This window comes from Camelus dromedarius, chromosome X (assembly GCF_036321535.1).
Source record: "Camelus dromedarius isolate mCamDro1 chromosome X, mCamDro1.pat, whole genome shotgun sequence".
Lineage (NCBI taxonomy): Eukaryota > Metazoa > Chordata > Mammalia > Artiodactyla > Camelidae > Camelus > Camelus dromedarius.
In genome coordinates this window covers 1,808,634-1,829,539 of record NC_087472.1, presented here as the reverse complement: position 1 = coordinate 1,829,539, position 20,906 = coordinate 1,808,634, and the positions used below count along the sequence as shown (strand labels likewise).

Sequence of the window (20,906 nt, the reverse complement as noted above, 5' to 3'; positions counted from 1 at the left end):
GGTCTCTGTCAGCCACATAGTCAAGTCCAATGTGACCCCAACCGTCCCATTCTCCCTTGGCTCCCCGCAAGGACTTGGGTGCCAGCCTAGCAGGCAGTCCCCCTCATTTGCCCATAGCTCTGGGCCCTCCTGACCCACTGCAGTCACCCTTCAGATCTGTGAGCATCTGAAGGCAAGGACCAGTTACTAATCTGCACTGGCTGCTGGGGTGCCCTGCACAGGCCTGGCTCAGAGTGGGCACAGGATTCTGTGTGGCACATTCACGACCTTGACCACATAGAATCTGCAGAATCACCTGGTGAGGGAGGCAAGGCCTGGATTTTTGTCCCCATTTTTTACATGGGATAATTGAGGCCCCAAGAGGGGAAGGGACTTGCCCCCGTGTTGACTGGTTAGGCGGGTGGCTGGGGACACTCTCATGGGCCTGGTGAAGGGAGCACCTCCCAGCTGTCCTGTCATGGTTCTAAGCAGGTTCCTAGACCTTCCAGCTGCGTCTCACTATCAGCGCCACTGCTTTCATCACCCTTTCTCAGCCAAGGAAACCAAGGCCACATGGCTCATGAGAGGGGAGCTGGGTTGCAGACCTGGGAGTTGGGAACTCCTGCCGGCTCTGGCCTGCAGAGGAGGCTGCCCAGGCCCCTGAGGGCCTCAGCTGAGGCTGGACAGGGGGGTCCGAGGATGGAGCCAGCCCCTGGAGAGTGAGCCATTTGGAAGCTTGTGGTCCAAGGGTATTGACTGTCCCTGCTGCTGGCCTCAAGGAGAGGGAGGGCCAAGGACACAGTCGGTCTTGATCAGACCAACCTGGTCCATGCCCAGTGCTGCCAGGTGGTTTGAGAGAAAGGGCAGGCGTCTCTGGCACAGAAGGGGGGAACACAGGCAGATGGAACTGAGGCGGCGTGGGAGAGGGCTCTGTGCAGAGCCAGAAGGAAAACCAGTCCTTTGGGGAAGGAAGCCCAGGAGGCTAAGAGCGCGCTGGGGAGACGGCTACCAGGCCATGCCAGGCCGGGGAGCAGGGATGCTGCAGCAGGCCCCTGAGGGGCAGAGAAGGTGGTGGGAAGTGTCTTGGTCATGTGGGGAGCACCCAGGTTGGGGGCTAGCTCTGGGCTTGATGGTCTTTGTGACCTTGGCTGAGTCTCTTCCCAGCTCCAGGCCTGGGGAGCGCGGGGGTGGGCCTCGGTGGACTCCACTGACATTTCAGGATTCCGAGCTGGAACTTCAGAGGTTGAATCATTTGCGGGCGCGGGGAGAGGCCAGGCTGTGAGTCAGTGAGCAGTCTTTATCCCAGAACATCTTCTTCCAGCCCAAGGAGGCAGCCGAAGGGTGCTGGGGTCAGCTGCAGCCCCTGTCCCCCTCCCCCAACGTGGCTTTTAGAGAGGAACCCTTGCCTTCTTGGTGGACAAGATGAGAGTGTCCTGGGCCCCTGGAGCCTTTGGGAGCTTAGCTTCATCGGAGACTCTCGAAGCCAGCAAAGCCGGGTCCAGCTTCCTCCCCCCACCTTGCAGAGCAAGTTGCCAGCACACATGTGGGCTTTGCCCCTCGCGCTCCCTTCTGGTTTTCAACCGAGGGCGTGGATATTTAGCTGGTGGCTGCCATCTCTGTCGGAGGTTACCAGCACATCAAATAATGGCAGTAGTGACAGTAATAATAATGGCGTTCATCCTATGCCAGACACTGCTCTCAGCGCTTCGCAGACATTCCCTCACTTCAGTGAGACAACCACCACAGGAAGCCATGGCTATCACTGTCCCCATTTTGCAGATGAGGTAACTGAGGCCCGGAGAGATTAGGCAACTCGCCCAAGGTCCCACAGCCAGTAGGTGGTAAAACTAGCATGGAAGGCAGGCCGTCAGGCTCCTGAGTCCGGTTTGTGTATGTAGCCACTGGTTCCGTCCTCTCTAGAAGTCTGTGCTGAACTCAGCAGAATGCAGCATTGTGTGAGTGAGCCGATTGTCAAGGGCACTTCTATTCTTTGGAAGACCCTGAGCCCACCTCTACCCACTGAGAGAAATGGTTAAACTGTAGATTGGTATCAATCCGAAGTTGGGGGACTACCCGTCCTCCAGTAAGTCTTCCCCGTGACCCCACCAGGGCACCTCTGTGAAGGGATTATCTCAGTGTGTCTAAATGGCTGCTGAGAGATGGAGACCTGGGCTGCGGCACCAAAGGCAGATGCTGAAATCTAACAAAGGGCGTGCTGCCCGAGAGTCTCACCAGTGCCATCTTGGAGATGGGCACAGGGGCTGGGCTCAGGCTGTGACTTTGCTGGGCACGGTAGGCAGACACCTGGCAGGCACAGATGTCTCCTCCCCACCCCACCCCCGTCATTTCCCAGAAGGCCACTTCTTTAGATGGGGCCCCAGTTCCTCACTCTTTCTCCGTTCCCTGCCCTGGCTAAGCTGGCAGAAGCCAGGCCAAGCAGGGCCCGGCTGGAAAGCCCTCCCCTGCCTGTGCACCTTCTGTTGGGTGGGAGGTGCTGGAAGTGGGCCTGGGAGTGCCGCCTGGAGAGCAGGATCTAAGCCCACACATCACCGGAACAGAGGGAAAGATGCTGTCAGGCAGAGGAGCAAAGACTGGGTGTCCAGACTGCCCAAGGCTGGGAAGGGGACGAGATCAAGGTCACAGGACTGAGCAGGTGACAGAACCCAAACCAGAGCCACAGGGTGCCGGGAGGAAGGCCCAGAGTGGTGTGGGAAAGGGCTGGAGGTTTCTCGGGATTCCCACCTCCGAGGACTGGCAGGGGATTTGGGGCACCAGAGGATTCCGGAAGCTTGGGTCCACATCAGCACTGTGCAAAGGGGGTGCCTTGGCCACCGTCCTGGGGGAGCACCTGATTTAAAGGGACCCTGAGCCTGCCTCTTTGTTCTGTAGGTGAGTCCTCAGTAAAAGGGAACCCTTTTCTTCCAAGGAGAACTGCTGTCTGCAGCCACGGGCTCAAGGTGCTTTCTGGGGTGGTTTTTTTTTTTAATATTTTTTTATTTTTTTTGTTTTCTATGGGGGAGGTAATTAGATTTACTCATTTATTTTTAGAGGAGGTACTGGGGATTGAACCCAGGACCTCACTCTACCACTGAGCTATACCCTCCCCTCGAGGTGCTTTCTAGAGTGGCGAGATTTATTGTAGTAGCCACTAGCCACAAGTGGAGATTTAATTAAAATTAAGTCAAGTTTAAAATTCCGTTCCTCAGTTGCTCACCACGTTTCAAGTGCTCCGTAGCCACACAGAGAGAGCATCTCCGTCACTCCCGGAGGTGCTATCATCCAGCGCCACTTCAGAGCCAATGCAGACAACCCTCACATGGACCCCAAGGCCACTCCCATGCCTCTTCCCCCATGGTTCCTTGAAAGGGACTGGGTCAAGCGGGTGTGGACGCCTCGGGGCAGCCTGTCCGCCACCTGAAGAGTCTGGGGGGCTCTGCCACACTTGCTAAGGGCCAGCCCAGGAGCCCACAGACTTGGGCAAGGGAGGGGAGAGAGTGCCTCGTTCCAGGAGCAGCTCACCGCGTGGTGGGGACGCTGATTCCAGCAGAGGCGAGCCTGGCTCTAGCCCGCACCTCGTGCTCGGGCTCCCTCACCTGGGGCAGGCGGGGGCGCCTGGGCAGCCCTGCAGACGGGGGAGGCTCTCGGGGGTTGTTGCCTTTTTTTAAATAATGTTTATTTCTTTCATTTAAAGATAGCTCTTAACATGCATGCTCTTTGCAGAAAATTCGTGAACCGCTGAGAAGTAGCAGACATAGGAACCCCCTCCATCCTATCACCAAAATGCCAGCCAGTGTTTCCCATTTCATTGGACGCGTCTCCGCTCCTCTTTCTCTGCATAGGCTATTTATTTTCACATTACTGTAATTATACCATGGGCACAATTGTGTAATCTATTTTTTACTTCACACAAGCATTTTCTTTATTAATGTAATCCCTTTCTAAATGAATTTTTTTCAAAATGGGTATAGTTTAATTTTTTTAAGATTATGAAAGCAGTAAGTGCTTTATTGCAAAACATAAAGAACTTGAACCGAGCAATGAAGAAACTACACATGATCGTTCGCTCATTCAACAGCTGTTTATCAAGCACCCAGGGTGTATCAGGGAGGTCCTCTGGGCTGTAATTACAATTTTTAATGGCTGAATAATATTCTCTCAAGAGATTGTAATTCGCTTAATTATGTGGCTATTTGTGGAGATGCAGGCCGTCGGGTTTGTTTTGCACTCCTATGTGAGGCTCTGCTGAGCATCTGGGTGGGTGACGCTCGTTCCGTCCCAAGGAGAGAGTACCCAGACGGAAGCTCATTTTGCCAAATTCTTCTCCAAAGGGCTTTTCTGGGCGTCCGAGGGGCCGGCCCACTGCAGCCCTGCCAGCCTTGGGTATTGTAATCAAACAACCTGGCATAAGTGTCTAGACCCAAAATGTCTACTTCGCTTTCTATTCCTTGAATTGTGCCTGAGAGTGAGCGCTTTTCCCCCTGTGGATCGATGGCATCTCTTTTTGTTAAGTGATCTGTCTGTCCCTCTCCTTTATTTATTGAGCTCCAGGTGTTTCTCTTGTGGGTCTGAATAAACTTTATACGTAAAAGATTAGTTCAGCATCTTTGTTGCAAATCATTTTAAATCCTCTTTGTCTTTTGCCTTTTACTGTTTTCATGCTAAAGGTAAACACTTTTCTATCTCACTGTTTTTTTGTGATTTCTTCCATTGCTTGTCAGCTTACAAACTCCCTTACAGAAATCTGAGAACTGTCCCTCTCTGGGTTGGCCATATGTCTGTGTGTGTGAGTGACTGGTTGTGTAGTTGCATTTTTAAGATTTTTAACTCTTTAATGCAGGGGTGGGCAGACTTTTTCTGCAAAGGGTCAGATAGTGAATATTTTCCACTTTGCAAAGGATGCAGACACGCCGGAAATGTAGGGATGTGAGTGTACTGATAAAACTTTATTCACAAAAACACTTGGCTGCCAGATTTGTCCCTGTGGCTGGAGTTTGCCGAATCCTGTTTAATCAAAAGGAAATTCGTAGGTGAAGACCTAAGGTACAGTGTTTTCATGAGTGGTAACCCATCATTCCCATTTCTTTTATGAAATCCTTTGTCTCCTGGCTGATTGCGTGGTCCTGGTGTGCAGCAGGGCCTGTGTCTGGGCTGTCTGTCTCACTCTGCGGGCCCGTGCATGGGCTCCCACACTGGCAGCATGCTTTTATTTCTTACACCTTGCGTCATTTGATACCTGACCTGCAGGTCTCACCTTAGGAATCTTAAAGCAAAATCAAACTCCTTGCCTCTTTGTCCCCTGAACTTTAGACCCATTTGTCAAGTCCCGCAAATCAAGCACTCGGCCACACGGTCCTGGGCCTCTTTAGAGTTCAAAGCAGCAGGTGAGTCCTCGCCAGCTCAGATGGCGTCTCGCTCTCCACAGACGCTGTGTGTTTTCCTCACAGAGAGAGACACAGGGGAGGCAGGTGTGGGCAGGAGAGCGTGGTCCGAAGCAGAGGCCCACAGCAAAGGATGCCCAGACGGCCAGGATCCCCGGACCCTCCTGATTGAGAAACAGGAAACCAAAGCTGGCAGCCAAGGAGGAGACAGGGAGATGCGGGGGTCACTGCCAGCCAGCTCCAGCCCGGCCACTGTGGACCTCAGAAGACAGGGCTTTGGCCCTGGTGCTGTTCTCTGGGAGTCTGGTCTCCGGCTGGCCTTGAACGAAGGTGGACTCAGCTAAGGTGACTTTTTCCTGACTGGCCCGGGAACGTCATCGGTCCCCGGACTGGGTGACACCGGGCACCCCTACACGCTTGCGTTCTGCCGCAGACCCTGAACTGGGCTCGAGTCTGTGGAGCAGTAGGCGGGCTCTCTGAGGAACCGCTGTCCACAAGGCCACAGGCGTGGCTCGTGGTGGTGCACAGGGCACCGCCTCGCAGGGAGGGCCCTTCTCCACAGAAGGACCAACCCGGCCGAAAGCACCCGGTGCCCTCGGCGCCTAGCACGGGGAAGGGCCTCCACCTGCCACGCCAGGCCCGGGGGACCTTTCCCGACACCCTGACCCCACCCACAGGGCTCAGCTTCGCTCCTCCCGGAAGAACTGGGGCAAACTGTCCCGTCTTGGTTTGGAGCCATGGGCCTGGGAGTGACGCTCATGGCCCCTGGCCAGGTGGGCCGGGGCTCCTCGGGCTGCTGAGGTTCCCAAGCACTGCCCTTCCTGTGGGCAGGGCGGCCCTGCAGGCAGAGGGAGGCTCCCACATGATGGTGCCCGGGACCTGGAGCAGCCCGGGAGGGAGGGCCTCGAGCACAGACACGACCCGTCCTGGGTGCCCCTCAGCCCACCCGGTCCCAAGCCCCCTCCCAGGGCCCCTGGCCGGATGGCCCACTGGGCCATGGCCAGTGGTCAGGCCTCTTCTCTAGGACACCTCCGTACTGGGGAGCAGAGCAGGGTGAGAGTCACCCTAGCCCCTGCCATCCATCCGTGGGGCCAGAGGCCAAGGGGGCCGGCATGAGGGCTGCTGGCATGGGGCCTGGCAGCCCCCAGAGAGGCCCATGTGGCTGTGGCTGTGGGGGCAGGGGCCACAGGGTCAGGGCTCCCGGCCTCCCTCTTTGGACCAGGAGGCAGCACTTTCATTGCAGCTGGTGCCAGGCCACGCCCCCCCATCTCATCCCCCACCATCCACCACTGCCTTCCTGGCTCTCAGCCTTAGTGGACATCTGGCTGTGAGCAGGCTGGGGGAAGGGGCACCACGGACGAGAGGGTCCGGGACCTGGGGGAGGGGCAGCCTGGACCCTGATGGGCTGCGGTGTGGGGCTCGCTGAGGGGGGACTCTCACTGTATCTTGTTGTCACTGAGGCCCTGCTGCTTCCACACGACCCCCACGCCTCCCCACACACCCTGGGCCTGCAGGAGCTTTGTGGTGTCCTCTCAGGGCTTTGCCAGAAATGCTTTAGGATTTGTGTGCTGGTGTCCTCCTCCATCAGAAATAGCTTTTCAGGACCCAGCAGGGCGCGGTCTGTGTGACTCAGATGGCGGCCAGGCCCCTGCCGTCTGGTACCGTGGTGACCTTCAGGTCCTGCCATCGCTGCCAGTTGGGGTTGGTAAGGATGCTGGAGTGGAGCCTGAAGGCCTTGCAGATGCCCCTCCCTAAGCTGCAGCTTCCGAGGCTTCCTCTCGAGTGGCACTACTGGCCACTGTCTCCTCCGCTGTCCGTGCATTTGGCAGCAGACATCCCTCCACGGTCAGCCTGGAGAGGTGGCACACACGCTCTGGTGTGCTAGTTCTTCGTGTCTGGGTCACAGAAGGCCAGCTACGCTGGACTCCCATCTTCAGTCTGAGCACGTCTTCTCTGCTCCAGCCAGCACTCATGCCACTCTCACCTCCCAGTGGGATGCCCAAGACCAAGGTCTTTTCCACGTACTCAGAGTGGCCTGTGCCCAGGGTCCCTGTACGGTGGCGGAACTCATTAGCTCTTTCTCCACGTTGATTTGGCCCTGTGGGGGAGTCAGCCAGGTCTCTGGACCTGACTCTAACCTCCAGCCAAGCTGAATCCTACGGGAGACACAGGAGACCAGCTTTGCCAGCACTCAGAGACCCTGAGGTGGAGCCAAAGTTAGCTCACACAGCTCTGGTCTCCCACTGGGAGCCTGGCCTTCTGGACTTTTTTTACTGGCCACAGGGAAGTGGGCGTCTCTCCCTGACAGTTCCCTAGCCCCTGACCTTCACCTGAAGAGTCTCTCCAAGCCTGTCTCCCCAAGGGCTTCAGCCAGTTTCCGGAAACCTGGTCCTTTCCTCATCAGGACCCACAGTCGGGGCCCCATGGAGCCTGTCCTCAGGAGGACACATATGTCCCAGCAGTCTCCTTATCTAGTCACCCTGGGCCTGCAGCTGTCTGTAATTTCCTTAATTACCTATTTAAGACTTGGCTGCTTCCGGTGGCTTCGAGCTGGCTCTGGGGATTGGAAGCTGGCAGGGGTGCAGTGTGGTACCATGGACAGAGCCAGGGAGACACGCCTCCCCTTTTTGGAGTGGGGGAGGGCTGGGATTGAGGGCCCCTCATTCTGTCCACATGTTGTCCCGCTATAAAAGCCTGGAGGATGGGGCCCTGTGATCCCCTGGACCCCAGAGGAGTCTTCTCGGCCCCTTTGGGGGCTGGAGGCATGCTCCAGAGGCCAAGCCATGGCATCTCTAGGTCCCTCCACCCCGCCACTTCTGAGACCACAGGCCAGCCATGCTCTGCTCGCTGGGCAGACCCGGGACCTCACTGCCTACCAGCTGCTCACAGGGTAAAGCAGGAGGGGCGTGGGCCGTGTGCGCCAGCCGAGTGCGGGCGAGGGGCAGCTGGCTCGGCTCCCTGCTGTGGCGCAGCTCTCTCCTGCACAGCTCCAGCTCCAGCTGTAATTGGATAATTAGTGTCATGATGCTTCCTGCCCATCGGCTTCTCCCCCTCCTGCTCTCCCGCACTCTCAAGCCTTCGCTGGCAGGAAGCAAATGACTGACCCCCCCAGGCTAGAGTCGTGACCCCCAGAACTACACTTCAAGGCCCCAGGAAGAAAAAGGTTCCAACTTTCCTCAGGGACAGAGGGGCACCAGGTGCTGTTGAAGGGCTTCCCTCCAGGAGCACCTTAGGGAACTGGCTGCTGCCCCGGGCCCCAGCCCCCGCCCTACTTGGTGCCTAGCACTCTCCAGGAGAGATTCAGGGCCTGGACCTGCTTGAGGAAGTCCCCGGAAACAGGGGAGCATCTGAGAGGCCCATGTGGTCAGCCCCCAGCCAAGCAGAATGTTCTGGCCTCACTGGTGGAGCCTGGTCCCGAATCCTGAATTCTGGGGTGCAGGCAGAGGGAGGGCAGGCATGGTAGATGGATTGACTTAGCAAGAAGCGTTCCAGTCATTCATCTTCCTGCGGAAAGTCTGAGGGGCACGAAGAAGCCCTCCAGGGAAATGGGCCCCCAGGGCCCTTCCTCCGTATGTGTGCGTGGTGGCGCCCTGTCCTCTGGAGTTTACGCCCACGCAGCCAGGAGGAATGAGGAGCCATTTCCTAGATTCAAAAGTGGAAAGCAAGCGAGGCTGAGTGATCTGTGCCGGTGAGCGCTGCCAGGCCTGACTCCGGCACTTGCACTCCCAAGCCCTGAAGTTTAAGGGACAGACTTCCTTTCTAGTCTCTTCGTTGAATTCTTTTAATTGGTTTTAATCCTGTGTTCATTACTTTTCCAGGGTTTTTTGGGCCGTCACTTGGCAGAGGAGCAATGTAGAATTCTCTTGAGCCAGACCACCTGAGTTCTCACTGGCCTCTGCTCCTCGCTGGCTCTGTGATCTTGAGTGAGCTCTTTAAACGCTCTGTGCCTCAGCGGCTTGAGGCTCAAGTGGGGATAATCACTCCTCCCACCTTAGAGGCTTGGAGCGCACGGGGTAGGGGGGTGGAATTCCACCACAGCGTGGAGAAGGGCACTGGGCGTTGCATGTGACCAGATTTTTATTTGGCTCTCCCCCCAGTACACCCATTGTTCTGTCTTCTGCTTTGGCTGGGATTTCTAGGACAATGTCAAATGACGCAGGTGAGAGGGGGCCCAGCTCTGAACCATCCCACGTTCCATGGAGCCCCTGGACGTGGCAGGGGTTGGTAGGTCATGGAAACTTCAGGGATGCCTCCTGGCTCTCCCAGAACCAGGGCTGGCTCCGGGTATGGAGGGAAGGCAGGCATCGTACCTGACGACAGGCTGGGTTCCTTCCTGCACACCTGAATTACCTGAGAGACGGGCTTGACTTCTTTAACAGACCCAGCTTAATGGAGACACACACGAGAGAGATGATTTCTTCTGTTCATAAAAGTCTAGGTAAGCAACTAGGGCTACTGGGCTGTCCGGGGTCAGGGCTTCTTCGACGGTGTTGCCACATCCTCAACATGTGGATTTCGTGTGCAACATGGAGCAACATAGCTGCTCCTGCTCCTGTCTTCACATCAGCATTTCAGCCGGCAGGAAGGAGGAGAGGGACCGGGGGTGGGGGGGAGCCCGTTCCTTCCCTTTAAGAACACAACCCTGAAGCACCGTCCCATGTGCTGAGAACCCCCCTAGTGTTGTCCAAGAGTAAGGCGGTTCCCTGTCCCTTTTGCTCACATCCCATTGGCCAGGACCTAGTCACATGGCCACAGGTAGCTGCCCCTGAGTTGGGGGAATATAGTCATTAGCTGGGTGACAAGACACCTAGCTAAAAATTAAAATACACTTGGGAAGACAGGAATAGAAATCAGGGAATGTCTGGCAAGTCTCTGCCACAAGCTCTGGGGGTTCGAGCACCTTCTAAAGCCATACTGTCTGCACAGAACCTGCAGTCGGGAGACCAGGCCCTTCTGACCTCCCTTTCCGGTTCCTTTTGAGGTGGGGTTGGTGCCTCTGAGAAAATGCATACTAGCAGCACCCAGAAGGGGCAGGCGGGGGAGCCCTGAGGGCCACCCTTCTTTCAAGTCGGAGAGCGAGAGCGCTGGGGGTGGCTTGTCAGCAAGCCCGGCCTCTCAGCTCATCCGCTCCTGTGCCACCTAATAGGGCACCCACGCCACTAAGGCGGGGTGCGGGTGGTGCTGAAGGTCACTGAGACCAAAGGCTGGAGGTACAAAAGGTCTGCTTCCAAGTCTTCCAGATAGGGGATGCTCCTGAGAGTTACCATCAGCCTGGGCAGAATGGTCAGGGAGTCAGCCAGGCTAGACGCTGGAACTCCTGCGGTCACCATGTGGCCTGGGGCACCATGGGAGGCTACTCTGGACACAGAGCAAAAGGGCTGGTAGAGCCCGTTTGGTTTTTTGATCGTGGTAAATTACACGCAGCATCACATTTACCGTTTTCACTGTGTTTAAGTGTATTGTTCGGCGGCATGAAGTACATTCACACTGTTGTGCAGCCGTCACCACCGTCCATCCCCAGAACCCTTCATCTCCCCCAACTGAAACTCTGTCCCCGTTAGACACGAACCCCCTCCCCCAGCCCCAGGCCCCCACCCTCCCGCTCTCTGTCTCTAGGGACCTCATAGAAGTGGAATCTACAGTGTCTGTCTGCATCTGACCGGCTGATTTCACTGTCCTTAGGGTCCATCCGTGTTGTCAGAGGAGTCAGAATGTCCTTCCCTTTTCATTCTAAATAACAGCCCACTGTATGGATGGACCGCATTTTGTTTATCTGTTATTTATCCATCGATGGAACCCTGGGTTGCTACCACCTTTTGGCTACTGTGAATAATGCTGCTGTGAACTCAGCTGTACAAGCAGCTCTTTGAGACCCTGCTTTCACCTTCTGTGCATATACCCAGGTATGGGATTGCTGGATCCTGTGGTAACTGTATGTTTAATTTTTTGAGGCACTGCCATGCTGTTTTCCCATAGCGGCTGCACCATTTTACATTCTCTGTTAGGCTTGTCTACACTGGAGAATTCTGAGCCCTTCCTGGAGCCTCTGGAGGCAGGCACACGTGTGGTATTAAACCTGGCTAGGCCTCGGGATCCTCTTCGGGAGCTTTATAGGGTCCCAGTGCCGCCCCCAACCCCGACTGGGAGGCTCTGACTGGGACTCTGCTTCTATAAAGGCCCCCCCGGGGGGGGGGGAGTGGGTGCCCCTCCAAGTCTGGCGTCCATCCGCTGCTCTAGATTAGACTGAAGCACCGGGCCATCAGTTAGGGAGGGATACTGAGGAAATTCACCCATCCCAGGAGGGCAGGAGCTGAATCAGGTAAATCCTGGTTCCCTGCCACTTCCAGGAATCTAGACTTGTGTTTCTCTGGGTTCTAGAATTCTCCTTGAATGGACTCTAATTAGTGAGGACTTCAATGCCCAGAGTCTGTGCATCCATCTTTCTGTTGGGCTCAGATCATCCTTTGAGTCTAGACCGGATGCTGGCTAGGAAGCATCCTTTGGCCTTGCTGGCAGCCCTGCATGGGTGCGCTGGTCACAGCACGACAGGCCCTCCCTAGGGGCAGCTCTGCAGGGGCGGAGCTGCGAGTGGGTAGGGATGTGCAGGAGTTTTGGGAGAGGGTGACTCCCACAGCGGTGGTTGACCCTTTATGCTGTTATTGTTCTTGCCCAAAGCTGTTCCCTACGAGAGCCACTTGGCATGTGCACAGATTGTACCAGGAACAAGGGGAGGAAGGAACGGAGGGGGGAGGGCTGTCCCTTTAAATCTGTTTTCTCTGTTTTATTTCCTCCTTTTATTCCATCCTCCTCCCTCCACTAGCACAAGTGGCAGAGCTGTGAGGGCCCAGGAGCTGCAGTGACGGCGCCTCTGAAATATTAATAAGGCTGTTCTCTGCCTCTGCTCCTGCCCCCATGCCCCCCACCCCCACCCCCGGGCTCCCTCCCTCCTCAGCTGAATGCAGGCCTCGCCCTTGGAGACCTCCTTCCCCCTGCCTGGTGGTCGCCACCTCCTCCGCTGCTTGGAGGTGCATCAGAGCAGAGGGGAGAGGGTGGGGCCGGTGGGAGGGAGAGAGCCTGGTGGGGGAGGGAGCAGCGCAGGAAGTCAAGGGTTAAAGGGGTGCCTGGGCCACCTTCCTCACCTGCCAGGGACCAAACTGGGCCCCAGAGAGGGCCAGGGGCGCCTGGAGGCCCTGCTCCCAGCTCCCTGCCGCCTCCCAGCAGGTCTGCAGGTGCCAGTGGGGCCTCTGGCTCTTCCTCTTCCTGCTTCCGTGGGGCCTGGCTAGGGTTCCAGGTGCCTGGAAGTGGAGAGAGGAGGGGACTGTTATTTTAAGGAATCCCCACAGTGAATCACTTTGCTCAGCCGGCTGTGAGTCCTTCTGGAAGGCGAGCCCCTGTGGCTGGGTTAGTCAGGAGGGCACATGCCCAGTGGGCTGCAGGTCTGCAATCTCCTGCCCTTGGACCCTGCCTCAGAGGGGACTTGGGATCAGGGACATGGCTGTGGTGGGTTCTGCTCCTTCTTGCCTCAAGGTGTGGTGTCCTGGGCCTGTGGGAGCCTGCAGGGCAGGACCCGGCCCTTTCCGTCAAAGAGGGGGAATGTTCTTGTCACCAGTTCAGTGCGCTGACAGGAGGGCTGAGGGCCCAGTGACTTCTAGCTGGTGCTGCCGGCCGGGATCCATTCATCCCAGGGAGACAGTGGTACCTAGCAGCAGGTGCCCCATCACCAGTGTGGGGACAGATGTCCACTCAGACCCTAGCAGCTTCAGACAGGTGTTGGACATGTCTCCCGTGGGCTGTGCTTCCACAGTTGTGACCAGTGGGGAATTCTAAGGCCTTGCAACGTCTGACTTGGGAGACGGCGGTGGGTGTGGACCTTCACCCCTTGTGCCCTCTGTAAAGGCACCGGGTAGAGTGCAAGACCAAGCCCGCTGGCAAAGCAGAAGGGTTCTCTCTCCCGGGAGCTAAGGGGCTGAGCTGCCCGGGGTGTCATGACTCTCTCCTCGGGAACGTGGAAGGCAAGGCCAGGAGGTCTGGATGCTGGAACCTCCCCGAGCCTCTGTTCCCCCTCTCTGAAATGGAGAGAAGGTGTCTCCTTGCCCTCCCAGGGTGTTTGTGAGTTGCAATGAGGGAAGTGTCTGAAGCAGGTTCACGAAAGAGGGGAGCTTGGAAACAGAGGTGCCCCCACCTCATTCAGGAAGCTCCTAGCTAAGGTGGCCAGGGAGGGCTGGCACAGATGGACGAGGACTCCTGGGTTTCTGGTCTGGTGGACACAAGTCACGACTGTTAGAATGTCTTCGGCGATCTCCTCTTGGAAGTCACAGAGCAAGGGAGTAGCGGGGCCAGGGAACCCGCAGGAGGTCTGCTGTCACCACCCCCACCAATGCTGGCCAGTTTGGGCCAGGATGGAGCAAATAAATGCCAGAAGGTCAGAGTCCCCCTCTGTGGAGGTTTTCAATTCAATTAAGGCAATGAAGCTTTGAGGGATGAAAGAGTACAGAAATGGTATGTTCCTTGCCCTTTTGGTGCCTACAAACCGTTCTAGGCAGCCAGCCCAGGCCGGAAAGTCTCTGTCGGGCCTGCAGCACCGATAGGCCCAGTCACTTCTGTTCTTGGCCATTTCGGTGATGTCTGCTGTCCTGATTCAGACTGAGGGAGGCCATCGGCCAGGCTTACAGAGAACCCAGGGAAACAAGAGTATACACCGTTTAGTCTCTGTAATGGCCAGCGCTCACTCAAGCTGGACCTTGACTTTACTGATAGCTCTTGTGCTGGTGGCCTGAAAGAGGTTAGCACGAGCAGTCTTTGACTTGAGCGGGCCCCCAGAGCTGGGGGTCATGGGCGTTCCCGCCTGTCAGCCCTGCACCCCACCATATGCTCTCTGGGACAGCGATCGCCCACTCCCAAGCCTCCCGGCTCCTCCTCGGCTGGCTGGGGCCCCGCTCACTCACTCCTCTAGGCCCCTGTCCCCATCCAGGGCTGACAAGGCAGTGGACTTCCCACTGACCCAATAACCATGTGTTTTGAAGAGCTTCCGACCCCAGAGCAGGAATGACACGCTCATAGGTCATGGCAGTACCACGCAGAGCAAAATAGGAACGGTCATGGGATTCGAGACTCTGCGGCCATCAGTTTTGGCAGGGCCTTTCTGGAGAAGGGTCCCCCTGAAGTGCTGCACAGCTTCGTCCAAGGTCGTCGGGTGGAGAGGGGATAGAAGGGAGCACAGGGCAGGCGCGTGTGGAGCTGGCCAGTGCACGGCACTGCCGAATGGCCAGTGCAGGACAGGAACTGTCAGGTCCTTTGAAAGAATGTGGCTCTTGCTTGATAGGACAGGGGAAAATGGAAACAGAGGGTGTGCCTTTCTGGCGGCCAGTGCGGCTTGGAGGCAGAGGGAGTGATAACACCTGAACCAGGCGATGCGGTGACTCAGAGCAGGGTGGCGACCAACTACCTGACTGGAGGGAAACCCTATATGAGGGTAGGGGAAGAGGGGCAAATAGTCACCCCAGCTGCAGGCAGGGTACCAGGGGACACCGAGGCGTGGAGGGACAGCAGGGCCCGCCCAGGAGCCGTGGTGAGGGCCAAGAGCACTTTGTGCCCCAGCCAAAGGCCAGGCCTCGACTTCCTGCCCAGTCCCCTTACCAGGAGTCACCTTGGGCCCGGTCGGCCACAGCAATGACACCGCAACAGTTGGAGCAGCTCAAGGACCCGGCGTGGCCCTGTCTGGGCCACGGCTATTGCTTACTGGAAGGGAGTACCACCCCTGGGGATAGGGGCAGGGAGCAGGAGGGGGAGGGTAGAGCTGCCCTTGGGTGAGCCCTGCTTGTCAGCAGCAGGGTGCTGTGCTGCCCGCCTGCAAGGTGCCCCTGCTCTGAGTAATGGGCGCTTCTGTCAGGCCCTGCAGGTTGTATGTGTGTGTAAGGGTGCGACCTCCACCAGGATGAGCCGTTGGATCCCAACACATGCCAAGAGCCCCCCACCCCAATTATGGGCCATTGGCTAGGTCACCCCTTGGAGCCCACTCGTGCCATGTTGGTGGGGCTGGGTGCCTTCCAACCAAGTGAGTGTAGAGGCCAAAAGGATAAAAGGGTTCCCAATGAACAAAATCATTCATCTGGCTTCTCTTTTAGAAAGAACCCCTGTGGAGGCCCCAGGCAGCTCAGTAGGGCCGTGCACACACCCAGCTTGTCCCTGGGGCCTCAGAGGCGAATTTGCAAGGTCTTGGAATGCAGGCCAGTGGCCTGCCCACTAAGGGCATCAGAGCCTGGGATGAGGACTCTTCTCAGGGACAAGTGACTCACATTTTTGCTGGATGCCTCCCACCTGCATGGACCTCACAAGGCCTCTCTCAGCCATCCTGCCTGCCTGGGGCCTGGAAGCCGACTCCCAGTGGAGGGCGTCTGTGCCTGTCAGTGGACCCGAGGCTGGGGCCTACACAGAAGCACCAACTCCATCCCTCCCCTCCAGCTGGGGGGCTGGGAGACAGCCCAGTCCTGCCAGTTTCACCCAAATTGCTGTAAACTGGGAATGGTGAGGCACAGGGCATGGAGCTCAGGGTCAGAGAAAGGAGGGGAGGGGTGCATCTAAGCAGAGGTCTAGAGTGGGGAAGGAAGCAAGGGAATACAGGCACAGAGTGGGAGCCCCAGGTGAGGCTGTCTGGAGAGACCGAGGAGCGCGGGCCACAGTCAGAAGCTGCCTTCGCGGCCTCCAGTGGTTCCTGAATGGCCGGGCAAGGCCAGCAGTCAGAAGCAGGTGACCCGGGTGTTCTTGGGGCTCTGCTACTTCACCTGGCCAGGCCTCCGTTTCCTGAGCTGGCAAATGGGACAGTGATTCCTACTGTGCCCACCCGGGTGGGTGGATGCGTTCACAGAGCACTCCAGAAGGAGCCAGCCCTGCCTCGAGCCCCTGGAAAGCTTCACTTCCTTCAAGTCCTGGGCGCTCTGCTGCCCCACGCAGCGCTGAGCTCAACCCTTCAGGCCCCTCCCTCATCTCCCCACTTCAGCCCCTACAGTCCATCATCACCCAGCAGCCCTGTGCTCTGTGCTGGCCCATGTCACCGGTGGCCCCAGGGGATCTGCAGCCCCCTCCCTTACCACCCTGTCCCCTTACCTGCCTCCTTTCTCACATCACAACACTGTTCCCTCCAGAAGAATGGCTCACTCCTCCATCTCTCTCACCAGCGGGACCTACGAGCTACCCATCTCCTGGCCAGATAGAGAGCATGGGAACTCACTCAGCACTGTCACCCTCTATGCCCAGCATGGATGACTAGCGCGGGCATAGAGTAGATGCTCAGTAAACACTTGTCAGCTAGCAAACAGGAAGGACGGGCCATGGGAGCTGCGTGGGAGCAGGAGAGGGCAGTGTACACCTAGGTGCCCAAACTTTTACAATCTGGATCACCTTGGCTGGTCTAAGGTGCCTCTCTGCCAGGGACTGCCCTAGGTACACGGGATTTTTCCTGCCAACATGGGGCCAGTATCCAGAGGAACTGAGGCCACCACCATGTTCTGAGACCCCCAGGCCCATGGGCATGGAGAAAGGGCCTTGCTTCCCAGAGACCCTGGTCTCATCCTCTGAGGGCTGTGGCATGTCCCTCCTCCTGGCATCCACTGGCCTCTGAGAGAGACACGGGAGCTCTCCTGAGAGCAGAGGACACGAGGCTCTGGGCTATTGTGTTTCCATGGGCAGTTCTAGAGCAGAAACCCGAATTGGTAGCCAAGTTCTGCTTCCAAGGGGATCCTTCTGGGCCAGGAGCTTCCCCAGAGGTGAGGGATCGGGCCCAAATAAGCCATGTTGCCAGGAGACTTCTTTGCCAGTGTGAAGGCCAAGGCCATGTGCATGGAGACTAGTTTGGTCCTGGGAGCTTAGCACATGGCCTTGGGGGATGCTGCCACTCAGGCACCGGCTGCAAGCTGGGAAGGAGAGGTAGGGAGAGAGCAGCAGGAGAAGCCAGGGGCCCAGGACAGAGCTGTCCAGCAGCCACCGTGGTCCCCACCACTAGACTCTGTGAAGGTGCAGCTAGGGTGCCAGTGGTTCCTTGGGTGGGTGGGGGTGGCAGTGGCAGAGCGTGGGGACAGTGAGAGGGTTGACAGCTTCGTGATGCTCCACAGTGGAGGCAAGGCCATGTGGCCAGGACTTGGCCAGCTGCTGCTAATGTTAGGCGACCCCAGCACCTTCCTTGGTTATCTGGAGGGCAGAAAGGTGTGGAGGGGAGTGGGTGGCATCCAGCTGTGGGACAGGGCAATGGAGACATCACCAGTGACCTGTGGCTGCTCTTGGCTTTCTGCTCTACCCCTCCCCTTCCACTCCTTCCCTTCCTTTCTTCCCTTCCCCTCCTTCTCTCCCTCCCCTCTCCTTTTATCCTCCCCTCCTCCTCCCTTCCTTGCCCGGTCCCCAGGTACTCTCAGGGCAGCAGAGACATTCTGTGTGCTAAGCCTTGACCTAGCGCCCAACTGGATCTGTCCATGCTCCCTGGACCCCTGTGCAGCCCTGGGCCTGAAACCTCCAGCCGCAGAGGCCACGCCGGAGGACCACTGCCACGGGGATTTATAGCATGCCGGCTGCACACCGCAAGTCTTAATCAGGCAAGAGCAGGAACGGGAGGGAGCAGACGAGAGAGAAAAGCTCGCGGTAGGATGGGGGCACAGATTATCCATCCGTGCCCAGGCCAGACCCGCACTATTCAATCCCAAGACATGGCCCTTGCTTCAATATGGGTTCCGAAATAGATTCGGAGGGGCAGTGAGCACCTCTACATCCCAGGTTGGCTAGTGTTGGTGCAGCGGGATCGCAGTAGGAGGCTCCAACATGTCCTCCTTCCCCACGTGGACAAGTCCTCCAGGCCTGGGCGCTCCTGGCGGGCAGGACCGTGGGGTCCCCTGGCAGGGGAGCCTGGTGAAGCCTGAGGGCCACTGGCCCGGCCTGGGAGGGGAATGTTGTACTCAGTGAGTCATGGCTTGGACTGAGTGCAGATTTGCAGAGAATGTTCCAGAAAAGCGAACCTTGGTTTTTTCTCAACTGCGACCCTGGCTTCTTCTCCCCTCCTTCTCCCCAGGTGTCTGTGCTTGGCCACTTCCCGGCTGCCATCGCGTCCACCACACCTCATTCAGGCCCCGGGACCTCAGGTGGCTGCCTGTCCCTAGCTGACGCCGCACCTGCGAGAACGCTCTCCCCTCCTGGGAAACAGGCAGGATGGGTGACGTTGCCAACAGTTCCATCGAGTTCCACCCCAAGCCACAGCAGTTGCGGGAGGCCCCCCATGCAGGTGGCTTTGGGTGCACGCTGGCTGAGCTGCGCTCCCTCATGGAGCTCCGAGGGGCCGAGGCGCTGCAGAAAGTCCAGGAAGCCTACGGGGATGTCAGCGGGCTCTGCAGGAGGCTGAAGACCTCGCCCACAGAGGGTAAGTTGGCTGCAGAGCCCCCGCACGGGCCACGTGTGTGCCAGGGGTGCCGGGCCGTGTGCCACCTGGCACTCCTCCCTGCAAACAGTCCCTACCCCCAGGGCAGGCCGAGTCAGCCTGAGCCCCTGCACTTGAGCCTGACCCTCCACCACCAGCAATTCCCACTCGCATCTCCTCTTTGGATTACGTAGAAATCTAGCAACAGACCAGAGGAAGGGAGAAGATAGCACCGCATCAGTGCAGGCAACGGAATGGGCCCCAAACTGAAACCCTAGAAGCTCTTCCAAAAAGCGAGAGGGGCTGTCCCTGACTGAGTGATTCCCAGTCCCCCATGTGCTCAGTCCTTTGTCCAGTTGGGAAGTGGAGGAAAGGGTGTGGGGTTTGTGCTCTCTGGGTCGGGAGTGGGGGTAGAGGTCAAATTCTGAGGCAGTACAGCCCTGAAGAGTTCTGCTGCAGGGAGCCACTAGGGAGCCTGGGTTGTGTCCTCCAGAAGGTTCTGTGGGTGGAGGCCAGTGGCTCTTTTCTCCTACCCTGCACCAGCCTTCCCCAGTCCTGTCTATTGGGCCTTCTGGCAGGCCAGGACCACCGGGAGCCAGGCTTGGCCCCAGATTGCACGAGCTGAAGCGTTTTCTGGCCCCCTGGCGTCTCCCTGGCAGGGCTGCTGGGGCTGTCCCAGCTTGGTGCCAGGCCTGTTCCCGGCCAGCACTGATTGATCTAAACTCCTGTCTCGGCCGTCACACCTTCGTCCACCCAGGGCCCTGGCCACCACCTGTGTCTCTTGCCCCCTGGCCCCATCTGTTTGCAGGTGACACCTGGGCTGGAGTGGGGAGAGGAAGTGCGTCCCCCAGGGGAGGTGGCCCCAAGGCCGGACGAGAGGGCACCCACTCGGCCAGGTCAGGAACGCGGAGGGACCACCTGGGTCTCTCCTGCTTTGTGCTCTAAAGGGACCCAACCTGGCGCGGGTGTGTGACCAGGGCAGATGGCTTGGCCCAGGGCCAGAGGATGTCTCTCCTTCCCTCCTCCTTGCCCCCCCCCCGGACTGGGGCTGGGGGAGGGGAGGCTGGGGTAGAGGGCCATTTAGCCACGAGGGCTCTGGTCTCTCCCAGATAAAAGCAAGCAGATGGGCTTCAGCTGGCAGCTCTTCCCTCTGCCTGTCAGGCCTTGTTAAATATTTAAAATGTCAAGGCCCCTGGGAACGCCCCGCTTCTGCCCCAGTGGCTGTGGCGCTCACCCGGTGCCTGTGGAGGGACAGGCGTGAGGACAGGCAGGTGCCCGGGTGGGTGGCCCAGCCCCAACTGAGGGAGCCCGCTGGGCCAGTCTGCGTCCCACGGAAGGAGTGCTGCGAGGACCACCCTCCCCTCTCTGGCCCTGGGAGCCCTCAAGGACCCCGAGTTCTCACCCGACCACTCCTGCTCCTGCTCAGACACAATGGCTTGAACTCCTGGAGGGGCTGGCTTAGTTGCGCCCCAGGCCCCACGCCAACACCCTGGCAAGGTGGTCAGACTTGGGGGTGCCAGCAAAGTGGCAGTCTGGGGTGGGCGAGGGGGTCGGGGGGTGCGTGCTTTGGGGAGCAGGGGACTTTGTCTTCTCCTGGCAATAAGCGCACCCATGATCTCCACCTTTTTAGTGATCCAAGAGGGTTCCAGAAGCCAGGGAACTTGGGTCTTAGGCCAAGCTTAGGGGGACCTGGGCCCCAGCCCTGCCCCTGTGTGTGCCCCACTGGCAGTCTTGAAAAGGAGGGGCAGGTTAGCCAAGAGCCGCCCGATGAGGTCCTAATGCAATTCTGATGGCATCTGGCCTCTGCTCTGGGCACAGTGCCCATCTATGTCCATGCCAACCAGCCGACTGCTGCCCCTGCACCCTGGACCTGGGCCACCTCAGGGGCCTGCTGGACCAGCACTTGCTCAGAACCAGAGGGGCTGCAGCTGCCCCCGCCTCCCCCCCGCCCAATGAGTGCTTCGGCCACAGCAGCTATCCGGACCCCCGAGCCCACAGGAAAGCCAAGGCCTCGGGCTGGCCTAGGGCAAGGGAGAGCGAAGCGTTGCCGCAGCACCAAGGGCAAAGCAAGGCCAAGGGACAGGCTGAGGGGAGGACGGAGGTCCTGGGGAAGGGACCCTGAGGGCCCAGCTTTCCTTGGAACAAGCTGGGCCTGT

At 58.2% G+C, this 20,906-nt stretch overlaps 1 protein-coding gene across 6 annotated transcripts in view; it reads left to right on the top strand.

The window, feature by feature from the left end:
- ATP2B3 (ATPase plasma membrane Ca2+ transporting 3) overlaps nt 1-20,906 on the top strand; it is a 62,530-nt gene that overhangs the window by 1,177 nt on the left and 40,447 nt on the right. For all 6 annotated transcript variants that reach the window (XM_064482781.1, XM_064482779.1, XM_064482780.1 and 3 more), the window contains exons 2-3: nt 17,752-17,938; nt 18,409-18,753. In XM_064482781.1, coding sequence (XP_064338851.1) covers nt 18,546-18,753 — 208 coding nt within the window. In that variant the 5' untranslated portion in view covers nt 17,752-17,938; nt 18,409-18,545. The remainder of the gene's footprint in view (nt 1-17,751; nt 17,939-18,408; nt 18,754-20,906) is intronic.